At 61.4% G+C, this 12020-nt stretch overlaps 1 protein-coding gene across 2 annotated transcripts in view; it reads right to left on the bottom strand.

Annotated features, from left to right (window-relative positions):
- The window catches only part of UNKL (unk like zinc finger), a 34874-nt gene that overhangs the window by 21287 nt on the left and 1567 nt on the right, over positions 1-12020 (bottom strand). For both annotated transcript variants that reach the window (XM_080829861.1, XM_080829860.1), the window contains exons 3-5: positions 3108-3284; positions 2674-2807; positions 461-596 (exon numbers count right to left, since the gene is read on the bottom strand). In XM_080829861.1, coding sequence (XP_080685987.1) covers positions 461-596; positions 2674-2807; positions 3108-3284 — 447 coding nt within the window. The remainder of the gene's footprint in view (positions 1-460; positions 597-2673; positions 2808-3107; positions 3285-12020) is intronic.

The following is a 12020-nucleotide window of genomic DNA, read 5'->3' as shown; positions in this document are numbered from 1 at the left end:
ATTTCCCACAAAACATAAAGCGAGGCTGAATCCATGCCCCCCACGCTCACGAGCGGAGCCCGTCGGGGCAGCGGCCGGAGCCCTGCAGCCGGGCCGCGCGCATCGAGAACCTGCCCCTGAGCCTCGCTCTCCCTGCACCTGCGGGCAGCGGGACTGCCCCGTCCTTGGATTTACGGGAAGAGTCACCCGCAGGAGGAAATGGATCGTATTATTGTTATTCTCTGGCACATGTGTGGCCTGGACACACGGGAAATTCCCCTCCTCTTCTCCGGTGTGTCGCTGCGGTTACGGGGAGTGACCCCGCCTCCGCTGAGGAGCACCCGGGGCTGCGAATCGGCAGCTCTCGGCCCCAAAACGACGGGGAGGGAGAGCCCCAGCCGGCCCGGGCACGCTCGGCGGCGTTGAGTCCCTGCACGGACCCGGCGGAGGCCGAGCCGGGCCCCCGTGCCCCAGGGCTCACCGGTACTGGAACCTCCTGGGGTCCCGGCGGCGGTCCCGGCTGTTGTGGTAGTGCGGGCACGCGTAGCCCTGGCGGCACAGGCGCGGTGGCTTCGGGCACTGCTCCGTCTTGTAGCTGCCCAGCACGAAGTTGGCATCTGAAAAACAGGGGGCGGCGTGGGAACGTGTGAGGAGGAGCAGCCCCAGTCTCGTCAACAGCCCAACGCAGGGTGTCCGCCCCACGGCCACGCACGGGAGCAGGGCGCCGACACCCGCTACAGGCCGGTGAACTCGAGAACCTGCTGCTCGGGGAGCGGCCAGACGCAGGGGACCAGCGACCGCGGGGTCCCGCCACGGATCCGCTCACAGGAAGGGCACGGGGGCGGCGGGGGTGGCAGGGGCGGGGCTGGCCCAGCGGCGGGGACAGAGTCTCACGCTAGCTCCCAATGGGGCTGCTTGACCCCGAACATTCCGGAAACCCTGCAACGGACACCTGAGCTCTGATGTAAACGAAGGACTCTGGGAGGGAACAGCTCGTCCTGTCCGCTTGCCTGGGGGGGGGGACATGTGTCCTGCAGCAGCGGGGACGGGGACGCGGAGCAGAGGGAGTCACGGGATGTGTGGGAACCCCCCACACCTTCCCATCCATGGAACCAGACACTGCTCCCCCGAACAGGTCTATGTTTAAAATGGTTAATTTCATGCTCTTTGAAAGGCATCTGAAAGCAAAAACCTGCAAAACGCCACTGGGGGCATTTAAAAGGAGAGCTGACAGGACATTCTAGAAACCGTCGTGCTCTCGGGCTGGCTGCTGACGACGAGCGCTGAGCTCCGTGCTGAGGGCCAGCAGGCAGCCGCAGGAGGGACAGCCCAGCCCTCAGGAAGTGTCCCCTGGTCCGGCCGCGCCGGAGTCCGTCTCAAACACGTCATCGGAGACAAGAGCGGTGACCCACACAGGAGGCCGCGGAGAGAGCAAAAGGGGCTTGAGGAACAAAAAAGCTGACTTTGAGAAAAAAAAAAAATGACAGAATACGGATTCCCCAACACAGACCGCGCGCCTGCTGCAGACACCACGTCCTGCCGAGTGCCACAACCGGCAGAAACGAGCCATCTGCGGCGAGCAGGCGACACAACGGCTCCTCGAGGCCTCCGACGCTGCAGCGAGCGTGAAGGCCACACGTCCGGAAAGTTGGCCGCGAGCGTGGGTGCCCGGCTCCCGGGGAGGCGAGGACGTGGTCTGCACACTCCCAGGCGTGCAAACGCACCCCAGGGGCAGCACACACATCCCACCCTCGGGGCAGAAGACGCCCAAGACACAGCCTATGACCCCAAAGTCCTTCGGGAGGTGATGGACACAGGCACGGTGGCCCGTCCCGACAGCGGGCTCTTAGTGGGGAGAAGACACGAGCCAGCGAGCCCTGGAGGAAGGGAGCCTGAGAAGCTACGCCCTGGACGATTCCAGCTACGGGACGTTCTGGAAAAGGCAAAGCCATGGGAACAGAACGATGGCATCGAGGACCAGGGGTCTCCAGGGGCTGGGGCAGTGGCAGCAGCCCAAAGGACGCTGCAGGGCGGACCCAGGACGCACGTGTCCAAGCCCCCTCTCCCAGCCCGCAGAGCCCCGAGAGAAACCGCGCTCGCTGCTTAGTGACAAAGCGTCAACCTTGGTTCCCTGATTGTTACAAATGTATTGGGCTGGTGCAGGCATCTATGACCCCGAAACCAGGATGGGGGGGGCAGGACGGGGAGGCATGGAGACCCGGTGCAGGCGTCTATGACCCCGAAACCAGGATGGGGGGGCAGGACGGGGAGGTGTGGAGACCCGGTGCAGGCGTCTATGACCCCGAAACCAGGATGGGGGGGGCAGGATGGGGAGACTCGCACTACCCGCGACTTGTCGGGAAATCTAAAGAGAGCCCACCCCCACCTCAAGCCCGCTCTGGGAGAGGAAGCCCAAAGCAGCAGGGCCCACAGCAATCCACTCCCCGGGGGTAGCCGGCGGCTGACCTCACCACGGACACCCGGGCATAGAGATCCGAGCACCCTGGGGACCAGAGCAGCCTGGACTCAGATCCCACTCGGCCGCCACCACCCGAGGGACTGGGGGTAACGTGCGTGGCGGGAGACTCCGTTTCCCCACCCGGTCTCCAAACAAAGAGTGGGTCCGCCGTGCGGTCCCCTCTGCAGACAGAGACGAGCGTCACCCCCACCCCACCCACGGCGGCCTCGGGTTACCTTGCCACCGGGGGTCCTCACCCAGGATCTTCTCGATCATGGCCTGGCTGGCCAAGACCCCGGGCTGCAGGTCGGGGGCGCCGTCCGTGCCGCGCAGCTGGCCGTCCTGCAAGGCTTCCTGGGCCTGCAGCTCCCTACAACCGAACCACACGGCGGTCACGGCTCCGCCGCGGGCCGCCTCAGCCCTCCACGCCGGCGAGACAACGGTTCGCCGCCGTCACCCTGTGCGGCTGCCTAGAAGGCTCCAGACGGGCATCCCTCGGGCACAACCTGAGATCCAGCCCCACCAGAGCTGCACAGTGGTCGGCGAGGCCCTGGCCGCCTCCCTTGGGCTCGGCCCCGCGAGCTCCCACGGGCACCCACATCGGAAGGAAGGAAACCGTGTTGCTGGGGCGAAAGCAAGGCCAGGTGGGGAGCGCGGCCGCCCCACACACCTGATGTCACACACGGGTGGCCGCAGGTCCAGTGGGCCGTGTGCGAAGGCGCAGTGCGGCCCGTTCTTCGCGCAGTGGCCCCGGGCGTCCGTCTCGTGGATGCACGTGCCCGTCTTGTAGTAGCGCAGGTGGTACTTGCGCTCCGTGTCCCCGGTCGTCCGGTGCAGGTACGGGCACCTGGAGAGCAGAGGGGCCGGCACAGGCCGTCTGAGGCCTCGGGGCTGCGGGACACGCTCGGCACGGACCTGCCCCACCCCGCCTCACTGTGGGACCACCACCCCGGGCACAGCATCCGTCCCCAGGCACTGAGACCCCCCCCCAAATCCCTCCACTGTGTGAGGTAGAAAACACACTATCAGGTCTCCCTGGAAATCATCCTGCGTCATGCTATGAACACGGACAAATGGGGCTCCCCTCCCGCAGCTGGGCACGCCCTGTCCCTGACAAGCACTATCAGACGAGGCACTGGCAGTCACTCCCATCCCCCCCAGGGGCTTTTAGGGACCCCTCGAGGGAAGGAGGGGCCTGGACATGGCCGGAGGGGGACACTGGTTGCACAAGAGAGAAGCAGGTGCAGGGGGAGGAGCAGGGTCACGTGCAGGCACCGGCCCCTCGAGCCCGGGGGCAGTCCACGCGACTCCCCAGGCACTGAAGGGCGCGAGTCGCACGGGGGAGACCGGCATACGTGGAGCCGGGCCCCGAGCCCCCTCACGGTCGGTCTCTCTAGACAAGAGGCACAGACACACAGGAGCGAGGAAAGGAGCCCGAGCCAGCCATGCCTCAGAGCCACCTGCGGAGTGATGCGGGAGCCTGTCACTGCCCGTCCCGCGACGGCTGGGGAGCAGCACGGGAGACTCGGGCAAGGCCCAGCCCCACCTCGCTGCGCCACGAGTTTCCCCACAAGGAGCACAGACCAGACCCAGAGAGAACGGCTCGGGGGCCGCCTCACTCTCAACCCCTCTCCCTGCAGTTAAGGAAACGCAGGCTCAGCCCCCGCACCAGGGCACCCAGACCTCCGGGGCACCCATGCCGCACACAGAACGAGGAGACAGGACTCCACGCCCAGCAGGACAGTCGCTGGGAACCAACCAAGCAGCCGCCAAAGAAGCCAGCAGGTGGGCCGGGTGGGTGTGCTCCCGGGATGCGGCCAGAAACGCACTGGACACCTAGAGGACGTTCTGCTCGGCGAGAAAAACCAGACACGAAGGGACGACGGCCTTACGATGCCGCTCCAGGTGGTCCTAGGAAGTCAAAGTCAGACCAACGGGCTGAGGGGGGAGCGTGGGTGCGAGCGGCTCGGGGACCCGCGGGGACTCAGTGCAGAATGGCAACGTCTGCGTGCGAAGCTGGAAGGAGTCTGGAAGCAGAGACCGGGGAGGCGACCCGGTGAGAGCGCTCACGGCCGCTGCACCGCACACGGAAGCATGGTTAGACTCGCACGTTTCACGGCACACACGCGTAACTGAAATCGCCAACACAGCGCCTGGGACCAGAGGAGAGAGGGGAGAGAGAGAAGACGTGACCTATTCCTACAGAGAAGTGTGCTCACAGCACACTGGAACTGGAAGGGAGGCGACTGCACACCACAGGGAACCCCTCTAGTCAGCGTCCTGCAAACTCGCCACGGGAACAGTGGCAGCCGCTGCCGATCCCCAAGGACATGTGAGAGACAGAGAGAGATCCCAAGACGCCTCGGTCTCACTTTGTGAAAACAGAGAACAAGGACCACGTTGCTACTGTGCATCCGAGACCAGAGAGCCCTCCCCAGTGAAGGTCCGGAGCAGGCATGAGTGAGGGTGCCGCCTCGCCCCAGGCCCCGCTGCACCAGCTGTGTGTGACACGTCTGCCGTCCCCCCAGGCTCGACCCTGCGTGTGCATGACACACTGGTTTGCGACTCAATATGGTCAAGGCAGGCACGACCACAGAGACCAGCATCGCTCACAAAGAGCACTGACCGTGCTCCCTGCAGGTGCCCCCACCCCGACCTCCCATCCCAATGTCACAATGTCACGGCTCGGCCCTCACTCGCTTCCTAGCAGCCCCTCCACAAAACGCTAAGCACCCTCTGCTTTCCTTGCTGGTGCTGTTGCCAAGGCAACCAGAGCCTGCCTAGTCCCCCCACCCGGGCCTCAGCACTGAGCATGGAGCACCCAGCAGGAGCACAACCACCGAGCACAGAGCAACCAGCACCACCACCAGCACCAAGCATGGAGTACTGAGCACAAGCACCAAGCACGGAGCAGCAAGCACAACCACCAACCACCAAGCACGGAGCAGCAGCACCAAACAAGGAGCAGCAAGCACAGAGCATGGAGCCCCGGCACAAGCACCAAGCAGAGCACAAAGCATCAGCATAATCACCAAGCACACAGCACTCAGCATGACCACCAAGCAGAGAGCACCGAGCATAGAACACAAAGCACGACCACCAAGCACAGAGCACCAAGCACAGAGCATGGAGCACAACCACCAAGCATGGAACACCAAGCACCAGCACAAGCACCAAGCATGGAGCACTCAGCGTGACCACCAGAGAGCACTGAGCACGAAGCACAACCACCAAGCACAGAGCACGGAGCACCAGCACAAGCACCAACCACAGAGCACTGAGCATGACCAACAAGGAGAAAGCACTGAGCACGGAGCACCAGCACAAGCACCAAGCACCAGCACAAGCACCAACCACAGAGCACTGAGCATGACCAACAAGGAGAAAGCACTGAGCATGGAGCACAAAGCATGACAACAAAACACAGAGCACCAAGCACGGTGCATGGAGCACCAGCACAAGCACCAAGCATGGAACACAGAGTACCAGCACAAGCGCCAAGTACAGAGTACCAAGCATGGAGCACTGAGCAATAGCACAAGAGCCAAGTACAGAGTACCAAGCATGGAGCACTGAGCAATAGCACAAGAGCCAAGTACAGAGTACCAAGCATGGAGCACTGAGCAATAGCACAAGAGCCAAGTACAGAGTACCAAGCACGGAGCACTGAGCACCAGCACCAAGCACCGAGCACCAAGCACAACCACCAAGCAGAGAGCACTGAACACAGAGCACCAGGGCAAGCATGGAGCAGCAAGCAGGGAGCACCGAGCACCAGCACAAGCACCGAGCACCAAGCACAACCACCAAGCAGAGAGCACTGAACACAGAGCACCAGGACAAGCACGGAGCAGCAAGCATGGAGCACCGAGCACCAGCACAAGCACCAAGCGTGGAGCACCGAGCACCAGCACAAGCACCAAGCGTGGAGCACTCGGCGTGATCATCAAGCAGAGAGCACGGAGCGTGGAGCACGACCACCGTACAGAGCACCAAGCACAGTGCACGGAGCACCAAGCATGGAGCACCGAGCACCAGCACAGAGCACCAAGCACGACCACCAAGCAGGAAGCACAGAGCACAGAGCACAACCACCAAGCACAGAGTACAGAACACCAGCACCAAACACGGAGCACCAGGACCAGCACAAGCACCAAGTACATAGCACTGAGCATGACTACCAAGGAGAGAGCACTGAGCACAGAACACGAAGCACGACCACCAAACAGAGTGCCAAGCACAGTGCGTGGAGCACAAACACAAGCAACAAGCACAGAGCACCAAGCGTAGAGCACCAAGCAGAGAGTACTGAGCATGACTACCAAGCAGAGAGCACCAAGCATGGAGCACGAAGCACAAAGCACCACTACCAAGCACAGAGCACAAGCACCAAGCACGGAGCACCAGCACAAGCACCAAGCAGAGAGCACTGAGCATGACTACCAAGCAGAGAACACTAAGCAGGAAGCACAAAGCACCACTACTAAGCACAGAGCACAAGCACCAAGCACGGAGCACCAGCACAAGCACCAAGCACAGAACACTGAGCATGACTACCAAGCAGAGAACACTAAGCAGGAAGCACGAAGCATGACCTCCAAGCAGAGCACCAAGCATGACCACCAAGCACGGAGCACAGAGCACCAAGCATGTCCACGGAGCAGAGAGCACTAAGCACAGAGCACCAAGCACAGAGTGGGCACTATTATTTCACACAGGCATGACCTCAAGACACTGAAGGGCTCTTACTTAATGAAAGAAAATGGTTCCACCTTGGGAAGGTCTGAGAAGTGAAGGGAGGCCTCAGAACACAGCGGCAAAGCCAGACCCTCTCCGGGGTGGGGAAGAGCTGGGGCTCAGCCCAACACGGCACGAGCGCTCTTCCTCGCAGGAGCCCACTAATCCCCGGCCACGGCTGATCCTGCCGCCCCCACCACGTACCCAGGTGTGACTCAGTTCTGCCGAGCACCCAATTCGGGTGACGCCCTCAGTACTCAAGCCATCTGCCACAATCAGTGACCCAAACAGCATAATTCAACCAGGATTCCATCGAGGGCTTCCGGCACGTGGAGACCAGCACAACCCCAACGTGCTTGAACCTGTGGGCCAGGAAGCGGGGAGCAGGGAGGAACAGACCGGGGGCTCAAGACTGCCCCTACCTCTCCAGGACAGTCTGCAGCTGTCCCCCTCCCTCTGGTAGCCCTCACCAAAATGGGTCTGCAAAGCGACACAGAGATGGCCCACCAAGCTCAGACCCACTGCGCACCGCACCAGCCAGGAGCACACTGGGGTGTGCGTCACAAGCCCCGGAAGGGCTTGCCAATCCCAGAAGGTCTGATGCTGCCGGCCCAGGCGGACCGGGGGCGGCCCCCTCTGCCGGACACACCCCTTCCCCCGGGCCGGCCACGATTGGCCTGAGGGGAGCCTCAGATCCCACCTGCAGGAGAGCCCCAGGTCACATCGATGCTACTAGGCTTTAAGGGGGACTCCCTTCAACCCAACTCCCTGCCAGCCCCCAAGGGGCTCAGAGTGCGGGGGACCCGAACACAACACACAAATAAGTAATGGAGCTGTGGAATGGAACCCGCCAAGCCACCAAGGGCAGCCATGGAACACAGGAGACAACAAACATGAACAAAGGGAGGACCCACGGGCCGCAGACAACTGGGGGCAGGGAGGTGGGGGTGGGTAGGTGGGGCTTCTGGGAGAAGCTCGAGTGTCACCCGCCCCTCCTCTCCAACGCTAGGGGTGGGGGGCTGCCAACTAACCCCATGTTAACCACGTCCAACCCCTCTGCCCTGCGCCCCCAGTCTCTGGACCTCGGAGCCAGGCCAGTGACCCGTGGTTAGTCCCTCACAGGGACCAGCCCCACCACCAACAGGTGTCACTCCTCCCTGTGCCCGTGCCAAGCTGACACCCCGTCCAGAAGACAGAAGGTCCGTGGCCTGCAAGGAGCCTCCCTGTGCCCGGGGTCGCCTCCTGGGCGCCTCCTCCACCCATTCCCCTTCGCTCTATGGGGTTCCCCCAGGCCAACCTGATCACCTAATTCCCTCAAGCTGGCTGATATGTCACCTAAAAGCCTGTGTCTTCCAGACCTTAGCCCCCTGACCATGGGCTACACGGTTCTAACCTTCAGGACCTGCCCTTGGCTCTCACCTCACCCCAAACACCCAAGCAGAGTTCAGTGGTAAGACCAGTGTGGGACAAGCGTACGGCTACCCCGCAGGGAAATTCACCCAAAACTGGGGACCCGAGACACTCGGGTCTCTGAGCAGAGCAGAGCAGACAGAAGGCAGTTGTGGTGCAGCAGACGCTGAGGACAGCGGCTCCGAGCCGCACCTGGGCGTCCAGGGGCAAGCCCCCGGAATCACACACCAACAGCCCACCTGGTCCAGGGCCTGCGGCCTCGGAGACCCCAAGCGCAGTGAGGAAGGGGCTGTGGGGACAAAACCCAGGCCTGCCAGGGGAACCCTGAAGGAACGGGTCGGGCCCATCTCTTACCAAAGGGTCGGGAGGGTCACTCGCCAGAGCAGGAGCAGGGTCAGCAGAGGAGACTGGTTACTCTGTACTCGGGGTAGCTGGGGGCGGCTTGTTTCCCCAATGCAAAGGTTCCCCAGGAGAGGCCCCACGGACCCCTGCGAAGCGAAGCCGTTTCCTTTCCTCTGCCAAAGCCAACCTCAGTGAAGACACCTGCGCACGCACGTGCTCTCGGGCAGGGGAGGGGCCGACCACGCGCGGCTCGCAGGTGCGAGCACTCACCAGCCCTGCGGGTCACCTGCCGGCGGGGGCCTGGGGCTGTCCACACCCAAAGCCTCCCCCAGACCCGCTTTCGGGACGGGGCCGACCTGAAAACCCTCGGCACAGGCGTTGCCTTCCTTGAAGCCCGGCCTAAGAAATACCTGGGATGGATCCTCCAAGTGGGCACACGGGCCCGCTGCAGCTGGGCCGGAGCCCAAGCTCGGAATCAGCCTCCCGCACCGCCCACCCTCTCCGTCGACTGCTAAACGCGCACCGCGCGCAGCGGACCCCCGCGCTCCGGCCGCGGGGCGGGGCTGCGGCACGTGACCCGCACGGCCAATCGTGGACGGCCCCGGGGGAGGGGCGTGTCCGGCAGAGGGGGCCGCCCCCAGAGAGCGAGGACCGCGGGCTTGGAGCGCGGGACTGATTCCCCCCCCCCGCCAAAGGGGGGGCCCGCCCGCCCACAGAAGGGGGTCGTGGCGGGGTGTCTCTGGGGAGGGGGGGGACGACAGCGGGATGTCTACCCAGAGGTGACACTGGCAGCACCACGGTGGGGAGAAGGGGGCCCTGGGGGAATGGGTGATGGTGAGAGGGAAAGGGTGACCACCCGCCAAGGAAAAGGGGTGTCGGTGGGGGAGGAGACCACAGGAGGAGGAGTGACAGTGAGGGGAGAAGGTAACCGCCAGCTAGGAAACGCTGTGACAGCAGGGGTGCCATCCCTCCGCCCCGTCTTGTCCTGCCCCCAGCCAGCGCTAAGACCAACACTGGATGCTTGTGTCACCTGACAAGGACTGAAGGGGTTCGGCTCTCTCAGGGTGTTCATGCTTTAAAATAACAGGTTGGTGGTACATATGCCCCAACCAGAACTTTCAAGAACCCATGAACCGAAATGAAAGGAAGGTTCTGTCCTTGCTCTGAAAGGCACAACCTCCTTACAAATTCCATGAGGATGCTGCGCGAACCCGTCAAACGGGACAAACCCTGGGCCGCTCCGCTTGTGGGGGACGAGAAAGCCCCTCTCCCATGCAGTGGAGCACCAATTACCAAGGAGAGATCCGCAGGGGACATGCATGCCACCAAACACTTCCTAAAGGGCTGACACACAAGACAAGGGACACTGTTTACTTAGACGTGTGACTTTCTCACTGTATGGACAGTCACAGGACGCACCTGCAACAGAAAAGGGCCAACAGGCAGCTCACTCCCACTCATCCTGATTCTCAGTGATGACCTCCGTGTCCCTGAGATCGCATGTTACTATTTCTGTAATCAATAACTGTGTGCTACTTAACTATTCCTGAGCCCAGCTGAAATGACCACATGCAGGTAAGTGTCCACTGCCAACTCTTCATCCTGCAAGGCGGGGGTGCCATCCTAAGGCCCAGCAAAGGGGCCGGGTAAGTACCAGGACACACAGACTCCAGAACCCCAAACAGCTGTTCCAATAGGCTTTGGCCACATGCATTAAGAGCATTAGTGAATACTGCCACTTGGTCCTCTAGGACAGGGTCAAACATGCTGGGTGACTGGATCCCTGCACCAGGGGAAAGCATCTGTACCCCCACCCCCAGGGATAATTCAGGACCCAAGGCCCCGGGGGGTGACTGACATGGCCAAAGGAAATGTGGGACCTGATGTCAGGTCTCTAACCCTTCTGAAGACCCATTTGCAGAAAACGTCAGCTCAAGAAGCAATTAAGTAACACCATTGTAACACTTCACAGAAGCAGGGGTGCCTTGGGGGCTCAGTCAGTGAAGCTTTCGGCTCAGGCCATGTTACCAGGGTTCTGGGATCAAGACCCCCCCCATCGGGCTCCCTGCTCAGGGGGGAGACTGCTGCTCCCTCTACCTCTGCCCTTTCCACCCTGCTTGTGTGCTCTTTCTCTCATTCTGTCTCTGCCAAATAAATAAATAAAATCTTAAAAAAAAAAAAAACTTCACAGAAGCATCGCACTGTCTAAGTGGGGGAGGAGCTGGGCACATCTCTTCAGCAGGGTTCCAGCTGCCTCAACGGCAACCTTACTGCTCTGGAGCTCAACTACACTTGCAGTAAGCGTATGAGTATAAAGTTTGGCTCCGTGGGTTAAGCCTCCGCCTTCAGCTCAGGTCATGATCCCAGGGTCCTGGGATCGAGCCCCGCATCGGGCTCTCTGCTCAGCGGGGAGCCTGCTTCCTCCTCTCCTCTCTGCCTGCCTCTCTGCCTACTCGTGATCTCTGTCTGTCAAATAAATAAATAAAATCTTAAAAAAAAAGAGTATAAGGTTTATGATAACACACGGATGACAAGTTTCCTCCCTGGCCTGAGCATCTTTGGAAAATGAAGGACAACAGACATCCGTCTGCGCTCCGTGCAGCAGAGCGAACACAGTCTTGGAAAGGGAGCATTGCTGGAGACCCAGCTCCTTGCAAAGGGTCAGGCGACCAAGCCTGCATGCTGATGCGCTGGGTCTGGACAGAAGGGGGGCAAGCAGTGGTTACCAGAGGCCCTGGGGCCCAGGGAGACTGCCCCACTTCCAGGCAGAGACGGACCAGCCATCCTCCTGCCCCAACGGTCCAGGAGAAAAGTGGAAAGCCTCCAGCTACGGATTTCTGCCCACTCCGCGAACGCACACACTCTGACTTGCGCTTGCCTGTTTCCCAGTCTACATATTGCTGAATAAATACATCTGTTCATAACACCATGAAGAAACTTGTAAGAAAAGAGCCAACCAAAACAAAACCTTCGTTTCTTAAACTTCAAGAGTGCTACGGAAACGGCAGCCTACAAATACCGTAACTTCCCTACCAGTCTGTTACAGGGAAGTTGGACGAGCGAGCCCCAAGAAAGGAACCGCTCCAGACACGAT

Source organism: Martes martes (assembly GCF_963455335.1).
Source record: "Martes martes genome assembly, chromosome: 18".
Lineage (NCBI taxonomy): Eukaryota > Metazoa > Chordata > Mammalia > Carnivora > Mustelidae > Martes > Martes martes.
This window is presented reverse-complemented; position numbering and strand designations above follow the sequence as displayed.